At 40.5% G+C, this 23,292-nt stretch overlaps 1 protein-coding gene across 3 annotated transcripts in view; it reads right to left on the minus strand.

The window, feature by feature from the left end:
- Positions 1-23,292, minus strand: part of emid1 (EMI domain containing 1) — a 343,566-nt gene that overhangs the window by 8,847 nt on the left and 311,427 nt on the right. The window contains exons 12-14 of one of the 3 annotated variants that reach the window (XM_043715640.2): positions 21,332-21,376; positions 14,570-14,614; positions 7,476-7,566 (exon numbers count right to left, since the gene is read on the minus strand). In XM_043715640.2, the coding sequence (XP_043571575.1) occupies positions 7,476-7,566; positions 14,570-14,614; positions 21,332-21,376 (181 nt within the window). Of the gene's footprint in view, positions 1-7,475; positions 7,567-8,219; positions 8,305-14,569; positions 14,615-21,331; positions 21,377-23,292 lie in introns of all 3 variants that reach the window. The other 2 variants (XM_043715641.2, XM_043715643.2) reach the window with 2 other exon arrangements.

A 23,292-nucleotide genomic window follows, 5' to 3' on the forward strand; every position in this document is an offset into this window, starting at 1 on the left:
GCTTGTGCTATTCTTACCCTCTGTGTTTGCTGCAGGCCACTTCTTCCTGATCTCTCAGCAAGCGCAGATCCCAAAATATTCCCTTAAGATACATGTACTATCAGTATTTAAGGTGGTGGCTAGGTGTCAAATCCAAGTGAAGGTGATGCAATTTTTTTCCAAGCTCTTCCACTGTGCAGCTGGTTGCAACTATACAAAAAGCTGGTGCGGCCACACTTGGAATATTGTGTACAGTTCTGGTCCCCATCTTTCAGGAAGGATGTGGAAGCATCGGAAAAGGTGCAGAGGAGATTTACCAGGATGTTGCCTGGTCTAGAGGGAAGGTCTTATGAGGAAAGGCTGAGAGACCTGAACCTGTTCTAATTGGCAAGAAGAAGGCTAAGAGGGGATTTGATAGAGACATACAAGATGATCAGAGGATTAGATCGGGTAGACAGTGAAAGTCTTTTTCCTAGGATGATGATGTCAGTGTGTACAAGGGGGCATAACTACAAATTGAGGGGTGATAGATTTAAGACAGATGTCAGAGGCAGGTTCTTTACGCAGAGAGTGGTATGGGCGTGGAATGCCCTACCTTCTAATGTAGTCAACCCAGCCACATTAGGGAGATTTAAACAATCCTTAGATAAGCACATGGATGATTTTGGGATAGTGTCGGGGGATGAGCTGAGAATAGTTCACAGGTTGGCGCAACATCGAGGGTCGAAGGGCCTGTTCTGCGCTGTATTGTTGTATGTTCTAGTGTGTGTGTGTGTGTGTGTGTGTATATGTGGCGGGATGGGCTGGGGGGGATGCGGGTGAAACAGAAAGGTTTGAAGGTTGGGCTGGAAGCAAGAAGTGTAAGCTCACACCACCTGCAACTTATAAATGAGAATAGAGTGTGAATGAGAGGCAAATTGAGATGTGGTGGAAGGATTAAATGTAAAGATGCCATCATCTTCAACAGTTTCAGCCCTGCCAAGGGCACATTTTCAGCAATGGCTGTTTCAGCAACATTCAAAGCCATCTCTTCCATAAGATTTAGAAGGGATGATTGTTTTCTTCAATTTCCTCCAGTTATAAAATAGGTGAAGCAAGTGAGCGATGTGAGAACTGTTTGGTTGATGTGATTGAATTAGTGGCAATGCATGCACTCTCAGAGATGAGGGTGTAAGGCTTGCATCTGTGCAAAATGAAAGATGGTCCAGTAAGATGTATGAATGGTAGGCATAAAATCCTATTGATGGGATTATTTGTAGATGAGTAATGGGATCTTGATAAATTGACAATGTTTCAAAACTAATAGTACAGTTGGTAGATCATGGAGGAGAAAGTGGGGACTTCAGATGCTGGAGAGTCAGAGTCAAAAAGTGGCACTGAAAAAGCAGGCCAGGCAGCATCCGAGGAGCAGGAGAGTTGACGTTTTGGGAATAAGCCCTTCCTCGGAGATCACGGCAATTTAAGGTGCATTCTCTTGACTATTCATATGAAGACACTGAATTTCTTCTGGGACTGTGTCCAGATCCTTGGGCCTTGATTCCTGGTAATGGCCTCCATAGATATCTGCTCCTGTTACCCTTTGTGTATCAGGAAACTCTCCTTTTCCCTTGATGGTACAGAGCACCACCTTCTCGCTTTCATCCACTCCATCAAAACCTTTAATGTAAAGTCCAAAAACTTCAGAGCCCACTCTTTCCCTCGTTGTGCCATCTTATGCTCCTTCTGATGACTTGCAGCATCTGCTCCAGCCACAATATACCTCCCCTTTAAGAAATGCAAGCTAACCTTCAGAAGTGCAGTCTGATTTCAATTGGCATTTACTACATGTAACACTGAGTTCCTGCCTAGGCATTGTTGGTGTGAGATCACTCAAATGAATAGGCAGTAGGTTGGGTGTGGATTAATCATACATCTCCCATTTTTGGGGGCTATCCAAAATAAATTCCTTATAATCAAACAACAGTGGGAATGTGATTCAGACAAAGTAAAATCTTCTCAAGGAAAACAGGCAATGAAGGATCAGACCAAGTCCCTAACCTATGGGTGGCACAGTAGCTCAGTGGTTAGCACTGCTACTTCACAGCACCAGGGAGCTGGGTTCGATTCCATTTTCAGGTGACTGTCTATGTGAAGTTTGCATGTTCTCCCTATGTTTGTGTGTGTGTTTCCTTCAGGTACTCTGGTTTCCTCCAGGTACTCTGGTTTCCTCCTACCATCTTAAGATGTGTAGGTTATGTGGATTGGCCATGCTAAATTGCCCTGTAGTGTCATAAGGGTGTGGAGGCTAGGTAGATTACCCATGGGAAATGAGGGTTACAAGGATAGGGTAAGGGGGTGGATTTGGGTAGGATACTGTTCGACGGGTCGGTGTGGACTTGATGTACCGAATGGCCCGCTTCCACAACGTAGAGATTCTGTAATTCTAAAACAATTCAGTCAGTTTGATTTATTGAAGTTGACTGATTCTGAGAGAGATTCACTTTGAAATTCCAGCACCTGTGACAACAGGTAAGAGAGAAAGAGTGTTATTTGTAGAATGGATCATTTCAGATTAATAGGCTAAGTACTTTGCCATGAGGACAGGAAACAAAAGAAAATGTCGAAGAAAATGTATTTAAATGGAAACATTGAACCTGACAAACGGCTTGATCAATTGACTTTAAAATAAAACAGGAGAAACCATTTTGCAGAGGTTCATGATAACTCAGTATATTAAGTTCATTGTAAGTTTTGCAATGTATTAAATTGGTGACCTGGGTTCAAATCCCGCCATGTCAGATGGTAGAATTTGAACTCAATGAAAAAAAATCTAGAATTAGGAGTCTACTGATGACCATGAAACCATTGTCAATTGTTGGAAAAACCCATCTGGTTCACTAATGTCCTTTAGGGAAGGAAATCTGCCATGTTCACCTAGTCTGGTCTACATGTGATTCCAGAGCCACAATAATGTGGTTGACTCTCAACTGCCCTCTGAAATGGCCTAGCAAGCCACTCAGTTGTATCAATCGCTAGAAAGTTATAACAAAAAAATGAAACTGCAGCTGAACTGAACTCCAACACAATCTGTAACTTCATGGCCTAGCATACCCCCCACTCAACCATTACCATCAAGCCAGCGGATCAACCCAGGTTCAATGGAGAGTGTAGGTGGACATGCCAGGAGCACCATCAGGAATAGCTAAAAATGAGGTGTGAACCTGGTGAAACTACCAAACAGGACTACTTGTGTGCCAAATGGCATAAATGGCAAGTGATGGGCAGAGCTAAGCAATCCCATAATCAGTGGATCAGATCTAAGCTCTGCAGTCCTTCCACATCCAGTTGTGAATGGTGGTTAACAATTAAACAACTCACTGGAAGAGGAGGAGGCTCCACATATATCCCCATCCTCAATGATGGAGGAGCCCAGCAAATGAGTGCAAAAGGCTGATGCATTCGCAACAACCTTCAATCAGAAGTACCGAGTGGATGATCCATCGGGCTCCTTCAGTTGTCCTCAGTATCACAAATACCAGTCTCAGCAAATTCGATTCACTCCACGTAATATCAAGAAATGGCTGGAGGCACTGGATACTAAAAAGACAATGGGCTCGGATAACATTCCAGCAATAGTACTGAAGATGTGTGCTCCAGAACCTGCTGCTCCCTTAGCTAAGCTACAAGTGCAAGTAACATTCGTGCCACACAAATGCCTGACAATGACCATCATCAATAAGAGACACTCTAACCACCATACTTGACATTCAGTGGCATTACCATCATTGAATTCCCCCACTGTCAACATCCTTGGGGTTACCATTGACCAGAAGCTCAATGGACTCACCACATCAACACAGTGGCTACAAGAACAGGTCAGAGACTAGAGATAACGCAGCAAGTTAAATCCACCACCTACAAGGCACAAGTCAGGAGTATGATGGAATACTAGGCAAACGTGAGGACTGCAGATGCTGGAAACCAGAATTTAGATCAGAGTGGTGCTGGAAAAGCACAGCAGGTCAGGCAGCATCCTAGAGCAGGAAAATCGACGTTTCGGACAAAAGCCCTTCATCAGGAATAGAGGCAGGAAGCCTCCAGAGAATACTCCCCACTTGCCTGGATGGGGCAGCTCCAACAACACTCAAGAAGCTTGGCACCACCCAGGACAAAGCAACCCACTTGATTGGCACCACATCTACAAACATTAAAACCCTCCGTCACGGGCGCTCAGGAGCAGCAGTGTGTACTGTCTACAAGATGCACTGCAGAAATTCACCAAAGATCCTTAGACAGCATCTTCTAAACCCACAACCACTTCCATCGAGAAGGAAAAGGACAGCAAGTACTTGGGAACACTACCACTTGCAAGTTCCCCTCCAAGCCACTGACCACCCTGACTTGGAAATGTACTGCTGTTCCTTCATAGTCGTTCAGTCGAAATCCTGGAATTTCCTCCCTACTGGCATTGTGGGTCAACCCACAGCAAGTGGACCGCAGCGATTCAGCAAGTGGACTGCAATGATTCAAGAAGGCAGCTCACCATCACCTTCTCAAGGGCAAATAGGGACGGGCTATCAATGCTGGCCAGCTGGCGATGCCCAAGAACACAAATGAATAAAAAAAAGTAATGAGAATGGAGAAGATTTTTTAAAAATCTTAAATTCAGTTTTTGGGAACTTGTACCTCAAGCAAATGCTGTCTTTGCTGGACTAGGATTTTCAAAACTTATTGAATGAATTCAATCAGTATTGTTATTGGTAAGTCCAATCTTTCCATAGAATGTGTTGATTGAATGTGATGCAAAGCTCACTCTCTCACAATTACTCTAGAATCTAAATTTTGATGTTGAACCCATATTGTCTGAAGAATATCATTAATTTGTAATTATCATCAGAGACAGAGGACATGAATTTTCAGATGAGAGGGTTTCTGCTGACACCCAAAGAGTTGTTGGCGATGTAGCCCCATAACAATTTAATGTTCTTTGACCAGAGAGGGCACTTCTGCCCCTAACTCAGTTGTGAGTCCCACCTCAGGGAGCTGCTGGCCAATCTAACTCACTGGCAGCAGAGGCTAGGGCTGCAATTGCAAACGGTATCCAGATTCCAAGTCCCTGAGTCCAGGATGAGTTAAGCACGGGAAGTCTCTTGATGGGGAGCAGAGGGCTGAGGAAGGGTGTAGAAGGAGCTGGGTACTTGACAGAGAAGGCAGTGGCAAATGTAGCACCTGCAGAGGGCAGACCTTGTGGATGAAGGTTTGGTGCAGCAGCTGTTGGAAAGAACTTCTGAGAGAGGCACTCTCCAATCTCATCTGAAGCTTGAGCAGCATGACCTGCTGGGCTTGCTCTTGCACAAGAACTACTTCCACCAGCTGAGAGGGAAGTAGCCCTTAAATGAGAAATTATCAGCCACTAATTTTCCATTAAAAGGCCTCACTTGGCATGATGGTGGACAATGTAAAATTGCATATTGATCAAGGACAGGCAGGAAGATGGTGAAAAGGTGATCCAGGGAATTTTACAGACTGCCCACTGCCAGCTGAAGTGTAAAACTCTACCCTTACACATAACATGTAAAAGCACAATAAATGACTTGTTGCATTTAAAGTATACACATTTGCCTGCATCAAGGAAACTTAGAAATTAATAATACAATGCTAGCACTTTGCTTGAATGGCAAAGGTTTATCTATAAGGTTTCAGCATATATTTAAAAATACACAGCAGGTTCTTAATGTAGTTCATTATTGGCTGCATTTTCCATTACTGTCCCTTTGTACACTGTTTGAAGAAAGCAAACATTTTCCCATCTTTTAAAGGCTAAGTTGTCAAAATACCATAACATTTTTAGCCAGTAATAAAATTAGTTTAATATCATAAATTATTTGGCCATTATAATTATGTCATGCTCGACATTAAAAACTCATATTTCTTGGTTACTATTATATTATTTGACTAAATAGAAAGATATTGTGATTGTCTGAAATGTTATGAGATGCCACTTTAAGTTACAAAATAAAGATCACAATAGAAAAACAAAGAAACACAAGGAACTCTTAATATTTAATTCTTTAACAATCTATGTATTGTTTTGTGTTTGATTTAATGTGTCCAATGCATTTTGATTTTAGCTCATCTGATTATGATTCCACATTTTAGTTTTACAAAAACAAATTTATGAACAAGATAGGATTTTAACTGATTGGAAAAGTCAATGCAACAATCACTTTACACACAGAAAATGAATATTGAGTATAGACTCAAATAGGACTGTTATAAGATGACTTTTATAAACTGTGTAAAACTATACTTTGAGTCAGATTTACAGCAGGACATTATAATTCAATCTCAGTCTGTGAAATGACAATTGTGTAAGCAAAAAATGCATGAAAAGCATTTGCAATAAATGGGATGCTAAAGAGCACCAAGGAGCAATTACTCTCCTGCGATTACTCTCCTCCTGTAATTCACAATTTTACATGTTGAATGGTAAATTTTATTAGGGTTTATTAGACGTTTTATTAATTTATTTTGCCTTTCTCCCCCTCATTTTCCTGGGAAATTATTCTCAATAAGGAATCCCACCAGTAAGTCATTTACTTTGTTACAGTTGTTATTTACTTTGATCATTCTCTTCTCCATCGTCCAACTTGAACCACACAACCTACCTCTGAGGATGGTGGCTCCACAGTGTGGTTCTTTCATGTGCCGGAAGCTAAACATATTTTTCCCCAAGAGGTCATTTTCATGTGAGTGCCAAGGTAGTGAATGTCTGAAGCTCATTAGGCAACAGCACCCTGTTCCAGCATGCATGATTTAATAGTAACTGTGAATAGATGTCCATTATGCAGTGATCACCCGCACGTATGGGTACCAATGAACATAGGATCCATTTCCATCTACCCATTTACCTCGGCTCTGCCTTTGGATTTTATACACTGGGTGGCATCATTGGTTGGTGCTTTCAATTTGGTATGATCACATGTTTCAACATTTTGGATTACACTCCATTCTCCAAATCAGTTATAGAGATTATTAACAGCAGCTCCAATATGGATCCCTGTGACTTGAAAATAATGATACAGTCTAGAGCTTTTTGTTGTACATATTATTATGTAGTTTAATGCTTTCTACTGCTTCGCCTCATCTCTCACTTAAGTAACATATCCTTACCATGATTTTGTTAAGTATCTGTCAGGTGCATAGTGAAGAGTATATTTTACAAGCTGTCAAATCACAATAGCTTTTTGTAAAGCTTAATATGGTGTGATACTTTCAAGCTAGGTTTTGTCTCATTTTTGAAACAAGCGGAATCATTTTTGTCAACAGTACACAGAATGCACACTGGCCTTCTTTCATCCTTTAACTTAAGGTCATCAGAAACACATTTTAAATACAGTAATAAAACATTATAATTCATTGTCACTTAATCAGCATATTGTTCAGCTGTAACAAAACGTTGGAGGCCACTTGTTGGCACAAACACTGCAACTTTTAATGGTTGACCACTTGGTTACCTGGCCACACGATGGCTTCCAGTAAGGTTACCCTTCTAGCCAGCACTTCTAATTCAGCTTGAAGATCTTGGAACATCTGCCAACTAACAGCCTGGTGGAGATTGAAAACAGCAACAGAAAATGTTTTGTTCCCCAGTTAAAATATAGTTATGATCAGGACTTGGGAACCAGGCCAGCCATGTTTTCATTATTTTCAGCAATTGCTTTAATTCACTTTAGTAAATGTATCTGTTCAAATAACGATCAAGAAGGAAAAAAGTCCAATTTTATTAAATAGGTATTTGCAAGCTTCTGGACATGACTCAACTGCAAATGAAATAAAAAAGCTTCAGCTGGTAAATTTGACACTTTTTCCAGATAATTTGCAGGTTTTTCGTTGAGAGTTTCAGGTCATTTTAATTTTTCCATTGCACCACATTTTGAAGAATAGCATGGACTTTCCTAGTTCCCACTGTTGCAGTGTCTGGGTTTTTGGTTAACCCCATACACACACAAATAACAGTAAGGATTTGTACTGAGAATTGGACATCACACTCAGACACACAATAAAGAACATTTTCAACATTACACTACCATCTTTTGCTTTAAGTATAACATTTCCCTTCATCAAATATGATTTACTTACTTCAAACCAGAAGCTATTGTTGAGAATTAAGTATTGATGTTTTTTCTTGTTCTGTTGTGTGACCAATTGTGCCTGTCCATAAAACTCAGTGCAAATATCTTTCTAGTCCCTTTACTCACCATGAATACCAATCATAGTCTCCAAGATTAATACCCTCTCTGCTAAAATCTTCAAAGCTTCCCGGATTTGGTGTATACCTTCCCCCTGTGGAAGACAGATACAGCCATCAAGGGAAATGCCAGCAACTGACTTGCTGTCATATCCTCCTTTGTTTTTGGTAGGGGTTTGGCCTCAATTTCAGCATTCCACATGAATGACCAAAACAAAGGCAGTCGCATGCAGGTTCCATTTCAGTCTCTAAATTGCAAACATTTAGATATTACTTTTGGGTAGTCATTGCAGTGCATTCATTTGGAGCTCAGACATTTAAAAACACTTCCAAACAAGCTAGCTTGGAACTTTTCTTAACAAATCTAACAGATTATTCACTAGGCAGAATGCAAACATTACGTCCAAACCATTTACTTTAGGTTTAGGCTATGGAGAAATTTTCTTTTTAGTACAGATGCAACTTGTATCTTAAATAACTGCATGTCATTATTACTTGAAATGTTGTACAAGGCAGGATGCGAAAGAAGGACAGATCAGCATGCTGATATTTCTCTGTTTAATAGAGCAGCCAGATGCAAATTATTAGAGTTAGGCGGCACACATAACATGGTAAGTCATGCAACAAGCCAACATAAATGGAGGACAGTTTTAATGACATTTCCACAGCTGTATCCCCTTCCTGCTGCATGAGGAACAGGTAAATGACTGAAGCACCCAGCACATTTATAACATGTTTGGAAGACTCTGACATGTTTATTTTACATTTTTGTTGGTGAAGCTGTAACATTCAGCTTCATATAGAAAAGAAGACCTCCAAAGAACAATTTTCACAATCTTGTGACTTAATTAATGTGATTTTTCTTTTTGAATCATCAGTCAGAAAGGTTTGGAATAAACATGCAGAAATCATTGAACAAACTATTAACTGTAACCAATGAACCTAGAAACCATGTCTGTAGGCACAACTAGGAAATAGAGGTTTGAGTTGTAAAACAGCATGCACTATTACCAAGAGTTTCACAGCAGCACCACCAGGAACACAATGACAGTTACGTGACCAAGGCAGTTTCTTTCACAAGAGCAAAAGAAATGCAAATTTCAATTTCAAATGAAGTGATTACAAACTTTAAAGGATGAAATGAAGAGTTCAGTGATGGGATGACGCATTTTCAAAACAGCAGCAGCAAACCCCTAACAGAAAATAGCTATTGTGTACCCAATCAGAAAATGCATTAAATTGATTTGAGGTTTACTGTATTTAAAATGGCTCTCCAATGGCAAGATTTGTTAAACTATGCAGTTAATTACTGAGTAAGTCATTAGGTTAACAAAAGACAAAACCAACAGACTCAGGTTAATGAAAATGCTCATGCATAGTTTAATATAACCCATCTTTGATTTGTTCCCTTTACCCTTAAACCTTTCTGATGCACATGAGATGAAAGCATATGTTGGCGATTTGCTTCTACCAAAGCGCTGGGAGGTGTTTGAAGATATTGGAGGGAACGAGTTCTCATCTTCCCTTTTTTAGGGGAAATCTTCAGTGACACAAAATGAGGAGGACTGCAAAACAGCTCAAGAAGGCAGAATGTGTGGAAAGTTGGCAGATGCAATTTGACGTAGACCATCTTGCTAGCAGTAATTGGACCTTACTGGTTGGAGATGTTGGGAAATTAGAGAGGCTAGGCTGGCATGTACAAATACCCAGGAGGTCCCAAAGTTAACAGCCCTTCTGAATCATTATCAACCTAAGTTTAGGAAAAGATCTTGAAATTTGCCTAACTTTCCTTGTCAGGTTATGTAAAGCTTTGGTTGAAACAGGTCAAATAACATGTCTCCTATTAGGAGAGACTTCAGGCTTAAAATTTTCTTTATCCCAATCTTAATGGAACAGAAGTAGCTACAATAAGCCCACTGAAAAGATTTTTTAAAAGATTATTTGAGGGGAGAGGGGCAGATTTGAAATCCAGCATTTTCTCCCCATCAACCCATCCCATTTGGCTTTCTTGGTATCATTGACTTCCCTGATCAAACAAGTACCCAAGACATGGCCTGGGTGGTGTACAGCCAATCAGTAATACTAAGGTAACTTCATTTGATCTTATATCACCAAGACCAGAGGTAACAGTCACAAGGGGGCACATCCTGAAATCTACATCTAACTATTTTTTCAGCAGATTTCAGGGCTGGTAATCTGAATGTAGTGTGATGGGTTTATTTCTCAGTTCATGAAGTGTAAAAGTGAAACTGTATTGTGAGGTTCAAATTGATGTCAGACATCTGGTCAGCAGGCCAAATCTATAAAATAGCACCACAATATGTCATGCCCAGGTGGTCAGCTGGAGGGAAGAGTGACTGTACATAGCTATAGTGAACTAAAACATTTAGTCTTCAGCACTCTTACTACCATTGCACGCCTAAAGGGGTAAAAGGCTAGTTCAACACTGCCCAGTATTCTTTCAGGACCTTGGGGTATTCACTTATTGGTTAGAAAACCAACATGGAACCTCTGTCATTTCTGTGGAGAAGACCTGATAGAATCAAGTGCCCATCAGGCATTTAACTGGCTACTGTCAGCCTTTCCCCATATTAAAGGCCTTCAGAGGCAGAAATCCTGCCAGAAGAGTTTGCTGGCCAATCAACAATCTGGTAAATTGTAATTGCCACTATTGTCAGAGGGAGCAGTGACAGAATTTGCTGGGAGGTATTCAAAATGTGTTTTAAAATTCTGTGTGGCCTCCTGAGCCGCCATTACTTGGCTCAGTGATAATGGGTGTCAGTAATAAGCTTAATTGGTTACTCCTTCTAGATCCTCCACTCCACACTCGCTGCCACCTAATCTCTCTGCAGTCAGCCCTGCCTCAGCTCAGGGCCACACTCTCTCAGAACTGCGATGGACCTCTGCTTCTGCTCCAACCTCCTCTCCGACTCCTATTACACCCTTCCTCCCCCCCCCCCCCCCCCCCCCCCCATCTACCTATTGCACTCTCAGCTCCCTTCCCCACAGCCCACCACACCTCCCATTTATTTCTCCACCCCCTCGGCTCACAGCTTCATTCCTGATAAAGGGTTTTTGCCCAAAATATCGATTCTTCTGCTCCTCAGATGCTGCCTGACCTGATGTGCTTTTCCAGCACCACACTCTTGACTCTAATCTCCAGCATCTGCAGGCCTCACTTTCGCTTAGTTGATATCCTGCCAGTAGTAGCTGGAATCCTGCAGCAGTCCTTCGCAATTAACCGGGGGAGGTTTAGGTGCCATTTGCAGCTTGGCACAGGACCCCCGCCCCCACAAATCATCATGATTAAGTGGCCTGGACGTTGTGTTGCCTGCCATTATGGTCTGCACAGTTCATCCAACTATATATTTCAATAGTCATCAATAACTGGTGCAGTTTTCCAATTAGAGTATTGGAGCCAAAAGTTTTATTGTCATTCAACAGATAATTAGGTGTTGAAAAGGGATTGAGCAGATGGCTGAAATTGTTTAACTTATCTCTTCTGCATCTACTTTTGTGGTCTTTAGGTTGAGTGCATTTTCAACTCAAGTTGGGATCATTGCAACTGCTGCACTATTGTCAATGTATCAACATGAAAACAGCAGCATAACCACAACCTGAGATGGACAAAGCACCTCTGAGTTATGCAAAAGCAGTCCCCAGGTTGTGAACAGGTTCCGTTCTCAAGTCTGCTCACAAGTCAACTTGTCCACAATTCAGAGCGCGAAGCAGGGCAATATAAAGTAGCTATTTGCAAGTATGGAAGATGTTTGTATGGTGCATCTTTAAAATTACATGCCTGTATGGGATTGAATTCATCAGTGTGAGCATTCATAAGTCAGATGTTTGTAAATCAGGAACACTATATATTTAGTCAGCTTATAGTCACTCTAACATGTATACCATGGTTTAGCAAGGGAGATGAAGATCTGGCCAGTGAGAAGCACCTAAAATTTGGAATGATTCACTTGATACTTCTTTCAAGCTGCATCCAACTGCTTTGGGCTATACTTGATACTTTCTGATTGCTGCAAGAAATAGCAAAAGATTTAATTCATCATTCCCTGATCACTACTTTTCATGAAAATGCTTCCTGTAAACCAGAATTCACCATGTCTTAATTCATAGTTATCCCTGTGTTTCCATGTCAATTTAAATTCTAGAAGGCCAAGAACTCTTATTGCCATTCAACCAACATACAACGCACTCTCATCTAAAACCTACAGCCTTGGGACTGATACTGAAGTATGATAGACAATGTGTCCATGCATATAGTTCAACCAGTTCAGTTATAAATGGTTTAAGTGCAGAGTTTGACCATGGAGTACCAACGTGCTGCCCCATAAACTGATTGCAACCAGCTTGGAAAAAAAACAGGAAGTCTGAGAGAAACTCACCAGGTCTGTCAGCATCTGTGGAGATTGAAACAAAGTTAATATTTTGAGTCCAGTATGACTCGCTGTACTGACTTGCTGAGTTTCCCCGAAACTTTCTGCTTTTATTTCCAGCATCCGTAGAACTTTTATATTATGAGATCCGGCTTATTCCTCACAGAATGATTTTCCACCTGCAATTGCAGGAAGGGACACTGAGCAAATAGCAGGCACATCTTCAGATCAACAGGAACCTGGAGGTTCAGTCATAAAAAGGCATTATCATGATATTTCTGTTGCTTGGCATTACAGAGGAATGGAAGCAATTTTTAAAAAATCTCTTGGCTGTGAAAGGGATACTGTGTGGGAGACGTTGGGAAAATGAAAGCACAAGTTGGTTTAAGTAATCAGACTAAATGCAGTATGAAGCTATCTGTCCCCACTAATCAACAATCCCAATCACAAACTTTGTAAAATACTGCATTGAACACTACAAAATTAGTAACTTTCAACAGCACGGGTTTTAGATGAAGTTTTATAATTAATGTAAAAATAGAATGCACTTTGATTCATTAATATTCCAATGCAATCAAAGTTTAGCACCTTTTTTAATCATCTGCTTGTAAGAAAACCAGAACCAGTCAAAACTAGTATATATGTGGATATTAGTAAACATGATAGACAATGTGTCCGTGCATATAGTTCAACTAGTTCAGTTATTCATGCTTTTGCATCTGCAACAGGACAGTATCTCTTCTGCAAGCTTTTCTTTTCAAGTAGCTTTACCTGATTAAAATTTGCAAACTTTACAATAAAGGCCAGTTTGAATCATTTTATTTTTTAACCCGGAAACCGATAAAAGGAAGATACTACTGAGTAATTTTAAATCTTTTAAATGTTACACTTGAGATAAACAAAAGGATGACTGACTGTTTAATACAATAAATGAACAAACTCAGTAATTTTTCTTCTAGATTTATTAAATCATCTGTAACGTTGTAAATTAGAAGGCAACATCTTTCATTAATCAACTTCATTAAGTAACTATTTTGTGAAAGAATTTTGCTATATTCACAAGAATTGCATCTAACCATCAGAACTGTGAACCCTTCATTCCAACATTTGAATTTGCTTTCAAGGTCCCTGTCTTACCTGGTATTAGTTTGGTGCTGAATTATAATGTAAAATTGGAGACCATCTCCATTAAGTGCTGTGCTTAAAATAGGCTACAATGTTACTATAAAGGCATTTGTGCGTTAAAAGCCATTTTCTGCACTAACAAAGAATGGCCATACACATCCTGCAGATATAGGTAAATATATTTACTTTATTTTAGAACAACCGTAACCCTGTAATTGTGACGCCTTTATGGTCTGCAAATCTTTGGCACTTGAATGTTTTTTTGGCATTTAAAACTGATTGCAATATATGAGCCAAAATCTGGCTTTATTTTTGTTGCAAAATGAATTCCGTCAGCAGGGACTTGGAGGTAATAAGAAAATCAGGGGCACTTTACATACATACTAGTACTTGAGCAACAGTTCTAAACATGCCATGATTTAGAAACAGGACTAGGCCATTCAGTCTTTTCCAGTCACTCTGCCATTCAGTACGACCCATAGCTGATCTGATTGTGGCCAACCCGAAAAATATAAAATGGGCAAATTAGGCTGTCATGGTGGCCATAAAGCTGAACACAGATATTCTTTGCCAATAACAACGGCAAAATTAGATTTTATACCACCAGAAATATCTAAAATTGGACTCAAACTATGACATAGTAGAATATTTTGCTGTATTATTGAGACAAATATTCCGAAGGGAGAAATATTATCAGATTGTAAAGTATTTTAAATCCAGCACGTTATACTTTGACAAGTTGCTGATCAGCTAATTTTCACAAATTTAATTCAGTTACACAGGTTTAAAGAGACTATTGGGCACAGCCTTTCACAGTTGTGCACTCCAGTTTGTATTTGGAGCTTACCGGTTGTCCTTTATCTCCTGGTTCTCCTTTAATTCCTGGCTCCCCCTATAAAATATGACACTCTATTAAAGTATAAATCTGTTATAGCGTCTTGAAAATACTGTCGATAAGTCAAAAATGTTAAAGGGACAGTCCCATTATTATTTTCAAGATGCAAATTTGGCAGATTTCACAATTTGTGCAAGCTGCTAACATGAAAGATACATGAAAGACCATGCCCAGGCAATAGGAGGAAAAGCCTGCCTCATATATGTCTTCTTAAATAATTTCTACTGCTATCTCAGATCTATAGTTGGGAAAGGGTCTTACAACTGGCCGGCACAGAGATAGATAAGAGGGAAGAAGGCTGGAAACTTGGGTTTTGGGAAATCATAGAAACCTAGAGTAGTTACAATACAGAAAGAGACTATTTGGTCCATCATAGCTATGCCACCTCTCTGCAAGAACAATTCTGCTAGTCAGACCTCCCTGTTATTTAACATGCAGGTTTTCTCTCTTCAGGGACTTATATGCTTCCATTTTGAGATTCCCAACTGCTTATGTTTCCCTCACATTCTTAGACAGCACATTCTCAAACACTTGCTGTGAGAAAAATGCTTTTCCTAATGCCTCTTTTGACTCTTTCATTAATCATAAATTTGTATCCTCTAATTTTCAACCCTTATGCTAATAGAAGTTATATCTCCTTATCTCCTCTGGCTCACTACCTCCATCAAATTTCCTCTCAGCCTTCTCTTCAAGGAGAACAACTCCAGCTTCTCCATTCAATCTGCAAGATTGAAATCATACATCCATGGAATAATTCTCATGAATCTTTTCCTTTTTAGCCTTCACATAAAAAGCAGTGTCCAGAACTGGACACAATACTCCAGTTGAGGCTGAGTCAGTGTTTGTTAAGAGATTCATCATATCTTACTTGCTAATGTATTCCATTCCTGTGTTTATAATGCACAGGATCCCATAAGCCTTTTTACGTGCATCTGCCTGAATATTTTCAGTGACTTGTGACATTTATCCTGATCTTTCTGTTCTAGCAAGCACTGAATAAGAAGCAGAGACCAGTGGAGACCCAACAGGAACTGCTGGAGATAAATAAACTTAGCATTGGCAATAGGCCATACGATACAAATGTGCCCACTTTTCTATCATTATCATGCTTGATTTCAGTTGATGAAGAGGAATATCCATTCTTTGTGCAAACATTCTGCACTTTCTCATGTTTCACTATAGATAGTCAAGAGTCATTTGGCTGTCAAGAATCTGCTGTCCATGTTATAGCACTGAAAGTTCTTATTTCAAGAATTAAAGAACCTAATTCTTAAATGGATCATTGCCCCAATATAAAATATAGATTCTTTCCCAAAAAAAAAACACATCAGCTATTTGCAACCTTTTCTGATCCAGCTATATCTTTTGTGAAATTAAAATAGAAATTACAAATTATGGGAATCTGGAATAAAGTAGGAAGTGGACAAGATTTAGGAAAACATGGTAGAAACAAATATATTGAGTGAATTAAATTCCACCTGATCTATTAAATTTGGCTACTTTGCGTTCACTTTGAGTACAGAATTTGTTTTCTATTCATAAGATTCCAAAAGAAATAAAAGGAAATAACTGCCAAGTCTTTGAGACTGAACGGGGAATGGACTGATAGGATAGTTCCTTCCACATGTTGACATTAGCAAGATGGGCCGAACAACTTTTTGTGCTTTATGATTCTATTCAGATTCCACGTTATAAACAGCAATCTCCCTTGAATGCTTCGCACATTAAATAGTAAATGACTGCCAACTTTCACATTCTAATTACTATGACATAAAATACATGGATTAAATATTTTGAATAAACAAGAGTTGGCTCTGAGGGGAGCGAATTTATTTATATCATGCCTTCAGTGTAGTAAATATCTCAAGGTATTTCTCAGGAGCATTAACAAGAAGATATGTGACACTAAGTCACACAAGAACATTCTCAGACAGATAACAAAATACTTGGTCAAAATGGTTAAAGAAATATGTGTAAGGAGCACTTTCAAGGGTGTAAGAGAGGCAGAACAGCAGATAAGTTTAGGCAGTGAATTGTAGAGTTTAGGGCCTTGACAATTGAGGGCAGTCACCAATGGTAGAACAATTAAAATTGGGCATTACAGCTGTAGGGAGGGGTGAGGTCTTGGAGAGGTTTCCAAACAAGAGAAATGTTGAGTATTTTAGAAGTGACTTGTTTGCTTAATGAGAAGTCACTGTAAGTCAGATGGGGAGTGGGAATTGGCGGGTGAAGGTGGTAGTTTGGTATATGGGACTTGGTGCAAGCAAGATCATTGGCAGCTGAGTTTTTGATGACCTCAGGTTTATGGAAGTTAAATTGTGGGAGGCCAATCATGAGTGCACTGGAATACTCAATGCCAGAGGGAACATGGGCTTACTGGTAGATTTCAGCAAGAGATGAATTGAAATGGATAGAATCGCGTGATGTTACAGAGGTGAAATTAGAATACTGCAAGAACACAATATTGGAATAATAAGCCTTTACAGGCCAATTAAGAAGCAGTTTTCTTTTTTTAAAAGAAAGTTAAGAATTGCATAATGAAAGAGAAAACACCACAAAGAAGCAAATGGAAATTAATGGCAGACTCTGGTGACCCCCTATCAGCGACACAAAGAAAATTTCTACACTGTGTCAGCAAAATAAGCTTATTCCAGAAAAGAGGAGAACCATAATGCACAGTATGATTCTACAATGATACAGGATTTACAACAAAGAAACAGACTATTCAGCCCAATGTCATTGTTGTGGTCTTGCATGCTTTAATGCTCAAATCAAACATCCCCCCCACACCACCACCCAAGGTACTTCATCTAACACTACAGCGAATCCTTCTTTGTCCTTTCACCCTACAATCTGGCTCAAATGTAATCTTGCACCATTTTAAGGTTGAAATTAATTGAGTTCAAGTAATCATTTAGCGAGGCACTGAGATAACTGGAATGAACAGTAAAAAATTGAAGCATCCCTCGAGCGCATTTTTCGGAGGTTGGGTTAATGCTCAAATGCAGTGAAGATGCGCAATTGTAGAATTTAGGGCCTTGATAATTGAGGGCAGTCACCAAGGGGAGAACAATTAAAATTGGACATTGCAGCTAACTCATAACAGCTAACTAAATTATATCTAACTCATGCTACACCTAACCCCACGAACGCCTGGGTACAAAGAGAGGGAAAATGTTCTGTTTCCTAACAAAGTATATCTCAGTTTGATCAGATGAAAGATTTAAAAAGGTTTTAAAATAGACAAATTCTAGAAAACAGCAAGGAGAAAAAGAACAAAATATGTGCAAATAAACAGCATGAAGTAAATTGAGATTAAAATACCATTTGAGATAATCTATAAATAGTATGTTGTTGTCCATGTTGAAGTATGGCTAATATGGGAACTGGACAGGAGTGGGCAAGTCATTTTCAACTATCTCTATGAAAAAAGGGGAATAACAAATTCAAGGGTCCTCTGTGTGTGTCAGGGGTACAGCGACTTTTCCTTCCATGTCACTGCCCATCAGAAGCTGCTTTCCCTGCAGTATCATTGTGCTCTCGGGTCCCTCTAAACTCTAGACCCTCCAGAGTTACCATCTTGAGGCAGACCTAATCTTCCTTGAGTTGAAAAATGTGGTGCTGGAAAAACACAGCAGGCCAGGCAGCATCCGAGGAGCAGGAGAATCAACGTTTCGGGCATAAGCCCTTCTTCAGGCTGGCCTGCTGTGTTTTTCCAGCACCACATTTTTCAACTAATCTTCCTTGAGGCAGATGTGATGTTCTTGCACTGAACTTTGGTACTGCCTGCAGTGTTGGAGCTGGTCCAAGGGCAGGACTTCATGGACACTGAGTAATGGAAATGCTACCATTAGCCAATTTAGCCCGACTATAGTGCAGGAGTGTGGAGATATGAGGCTGGGCAGGCCATCTGCTGCTCAGACCCATTCCTTAGTAAATCTCTGCTCCTTATCTCTAATGATAGAGCCATCAAACATAAATTTTACAATTATAAGACCATAAGACATAGGAGCAGAAAGCCCATCCAGTCTGCGCAACCATTTAATCATGGCTGATAAACTTCTTAACCCCATTCTCCAAGTTTCTCCCCATATAGCCATTTAGATACAGAACTAGCTCAAAGGTAGAAGACAGAGGGTGGTGGTGAAGGGTTGAGTTTCAAACTCGAGGCCTGTGACCAGTGGGTCCACTATTTTTTGTCATTGATATAAATGATTTGGATGTGAGCATAAGAGGTATAGTTAGTAACTTTGCAGATGACACCAAAATTGAAGGTCTATTGGCCAGCAAAGAAAGTTACGTCAGATTACAATGGGATCTTGATCTGATGAGCCAAATGGGCTGAGAAGTGGCAGATGGAGTTTAATTCAGATAAATGCGAGGTGCTGCATTTTGGGAAAGCAAATCTTAGCAGGACTTATACACTTAATGGGAAGGTCCTAGGGAGTGTGGCTGAACAAAGAGACCTTGGAGTGTAGGTTCATAGCTCCTTGAAAGTGGAGTCGCAGGTAGATAGGATAGTGAAGGCGGCATTTGTTATGTTTTCCTTTATTGGTCAGAGTATTGAGTACAGGAGTTGGGAGGTCATGTTGCGGCTGTACAGGACATTGGTTAGGCCACTGTTGGAATATTGCCTGCAATTCTGGCGTCCTTCCTATCAGAAGGATGTTGTAAAACATGAAAGGGTTCAGAAAGGATCTACAAGGATGTTGCCAGAGTTGGAGGATTTGAGCTATAGGGAGAGGTTGAATAGGCTAGGGCTGTTTTTTTCTGGAGCGTCGGAGGCTGAGGGGTGACCTTATAGAGGTTTATAAAATCTTGAGGGGTATGGATAGGATAAACAGTAAAAGTCTCTTCCCTGAGGTGGGGGAGTCCAGAACTAGAGAGCATAGGTTTAGGGTGAGAGGGGAAAGATAGAAAAGAGACCTAGGGGGCAACTTTTTCACACAGAGGGTGGTATGTGTATGGAATGAGCTGCCAGAGGAAGTGTTAGAGGCTGGTACAATTGCAATGTTTAAAAGGCATTTGGGTGGGTATATGAATAGGAAGGGTTTGGAGGGATATGGGCTGGGTGCTGGCAGGTAGGACTAGATTGGGTTGGGATATCTAGTCAGCAGGGACGAGTTGGACCGAAGGGTCTGTTTCCGTAGTATCCATCTCTATGACTCTATAACCTTTGATCCCCTTAATACTCAATAATCTATTTATCTCTGTCTTAAATATACTCAATGGCCTGGCCTCCACAGCCTTCTGTGGCAATGAATTCCATAGATTCACCATTCTCTGGCTGAAGAAGTTACTCCTTATCTCCATTCTAAAATGTCTTCATTTTACTCTTAGGCTATTGGGTCGTAGTCTCTCCTACCAATGGAAACATCTTCCGATCATCCACTCTGTCCAGGCCATTCAGTATTCTGTATGTTGCAATTAGATCCTCCCTCATCCTTCTCAACTCCATCGAATACAAACCCAATTCTTCATATGTTAAGCTTTTCATTCCTGGGCAATCGTTATAGAATCCCTCCAGTGTTAAAATAGGCCATTCAGCCAAATGAGTCCTTGTAACCCTGCACTCTCCATGGCGAATCCACCTAATCTGCACATCTCTGGACACTATGTGCAATTTATCATGGCCAATCCACCTAACCTGCACAACTTTGGAATGCGGGAGAAACCAGAGCACCCAGAGGAAACCCACACAGACAGGGCGAGAATGTGCAAATTCCACCTGAGGGTGGAATCAAAGTGGGTCCCTGTGCTGTGAGGCAGCAGTACTAACCAGAGCCATCTGCATCCACAAGTTGCCAGGGATCACTCTACAGCACAGTGGTGAAACTCAAAGGAAAATATCTTTGCTACAGTGATCCAAGTACAAGGTCAAAGCTCTTGAAGACTTTTGAAGAACTTTGTTACTTTGGTGTCACAAAATGGTTTAATGTACTTGGAAAAAGAATGCTGAGTGTTGCTCATTGTCTGCTGCTGATCTTTTTCTCCCTGTATAAATTTATACCTTTTATCGAATGTTTTTTGATAATGGGCGAAAGTGAGGACTGCAGATGCTGGAGATTAGAGTCAAGAGCGTGGTGCTGGAAAAGCACAGCAGGTCAGGCAGCATCTGAGGAGCTAGAAAATCGACATTTCAGGCAAAAGCCCTTCATCAGGCTTTTGCCTAAAACATCGAATTTCCTGCTCTTCGGATGCTGCCTGACCTGCTGTGCTTATCCAGCACCACACTCTCGACTGCTACTTCATACTGGTTGGCCCTGGGGCAGCCAATGGTGTGGTCACTGCATTAGTAACAGCAAGTCTTCATGTGGCCAAACAGGCAGTTCCTAAAGAGAACCGTCCGTCAACAAAAGGAAGGACATTAAAATACTTTCCTGAGTGGAGGGATGAGTGACAGGGAGGTGGAAGGGTTTGTCAGAATTCCCAGAAATTTGCCGATTCAATGACAACAAGGTGCAACTAGGTTCATCACAAGTCTTTCCAATCTGCTACCAGGATTGTTCCCTGAATATTTAGGGACAAACAAATATCCCCACTCCCCCCTTCAACCAGATACACAAACACACTTCTATTGTTGCAAGTTACGGGAGAATCATAATTCAACAAGATATAAACAATTGTTAACTGGATCAAAACAAAATAGATGAAATAAAGACATCAATTCAGTCAGGAAAATCAAGATGCATGCAAATTGGTAGTGCAACTTACCATTTCTCCTCTGAGGCCTCTTTCTCCGGGATATCCAGATGGGCCCTAATTGAGTTAAAAATACAGATTTCATTTACAGTGCAGCCATTAAACAAATGGCTATGGAGTTACAGTTTATTTTAAAATTAGTTTTGGAATCAGGATAGAGCACAAATTAGAATGAGAAGTAAATGACAATTCAACAACAGAGAAGCCAAAGTCATTAAAAATACTCATCTCAGTGCAGACTTGAGAGGGGTAGCAGTCCAACATTAAAATGGTATGCCATTGACCTGACATTATCTCCCTGCTTTGTGACTGTCCTGCTTTTCCAATGACTCCCTTCTTCCAATCACTCCTCTCATCCACCTTCGCCCCTTATCATCCTTTCCAGGTACCCCCTGCCCTCCTACTTTGACTTAGTCAACATTTTGGACCGAAACTCAAACAAAAAACAGAAAACTGCATTATTTCTGATGCAATTAGTGAATAACAACTTTATGCTAGTGTGTGGCACTTAAAATGTTTGGTTTCCAATGTCTGTGTGTTTGTAAGATGCCTGACTATAATAGCAGGCACTTTTGGAAATGTTGATGCATAAAGGGACCTAGAGGTCCTCGTACACCAGTCATTGAAATCAAACATGGAGATGCAGTAAGCAGTTTGGAAGGCAACTGTCATGTTAGACTTCATTGCAAGAGGAGTTGAATACAGAAGTAACAAAATCTTACTGCAGCTGTACAGGGCCTTGATGGGACCAAAGCAGGAGTACTATGTACAGTTTTGGTGTCCTTACCTTAGAAAAGATAAACTTGCCATAGACGGAGCGCAGCGAAGCTTCACAAGACTGATTCTTGGGGTGGCACATTGTATCCTATGAGGAGGAATTGGGTTGAGCAGGCCTGGATTCTTTGGAATTTAGAAGAATGAGAGAGGATTTCATTGGAATAACAAAGTCTGACAGGCTGGGTTAGTTTAGATGCAGGAATGATGTCTTCCCTAGCCAAGGAGTTCAGAACAGTGGGTCACAGTCTCAGGATCCAAGGTAAGCAAATATGGATTGAGATCGAAGCATTTCTTTACTCAGAGAGTGTCATACCTGTGCAACTCTCTGTCACGGAAGGCTGTTAGAGTGGAGTCACTGGCTATATTTAAGAAATAAACAGATTTCTAGGAGCTAAAGGGGTAAAGAGCGGGTGTAAGTCGTTGAGATAATGGATGAACCATGGTCACGTTTAATAAGGGAGTGAAACCTTGATGACATATGACATACCTGCTTTCTATACTTCTCTGTTTATTTGAACGTTTCAATGATACAGAGTCGGATAATTCTATAAACTCTGCAGTCACAGCAAATCACACTTTGCACCATACTGCTGAAAGGAAGGCAGCACTTGTTTGCAGCCACCAAGATGTTATCAATTATATTTCCTGGCATTGTGTCACCTGCTCGTCAACAGCAACGGAGAAGATCCTCCACAGGATCTGGGTCAGCCGTGTCAGAGACAGACCTGTGCCATCTGTTGTTAAGAACATGGCCTATAAACCTGCCACAGCCATTAGCTGGACCAGTCAGCTGTTGTCTTAAGACTACACACAAGGACCTCATTTTTTGGCTGACATTGTTACCTGTTGTTATTTCAGTGCTTATAAAAGCTGCTAGTTTTTAAGCCTTTCAAGAGCTTTCATTAACGTCCTCCCTCCATTCCAACATTCTTCTTTAATTATTCCTAAGCCTTTATTTTTATACAATAAAAATCCCTTGCAATTGTTAACCAAACAGTGTTGATTGCCTGTGCCCAGTTCCCCTTGAGAAGGTGGTAGTCCAGTGTCTTCTTGAGTTGCTGCAGATCACGTGGTGAGCTTTCAAGCACAATGCAACTAGGTAGAAAGTTCTAGCACTTTTCCCAGAGTGATAGAACAGTGGCAGCATTAGGAACTGACAGTGTTTCCAAAGCCCTGAAGTTTGGAGGAGCTGCTGA

Source organism: Chiloscyllium plagiosum, unplaced genomic scaffold (assembly GCF_037043375.1).
Source record: "Chiloscyllium plagiosum isolate Xiang-an unplaced genomic scaffold, Cpla_swu_hap1 HiC_scaffold_24, whole genome shotgun sequence".
Lineage (NCBI taxonomy): Eukaryota > Metazoa > Chordata > Chondrichthyes > Orectolobiformes > Hemiscylliidae > Chiloscyllium > Chiloscyllium plagiosum.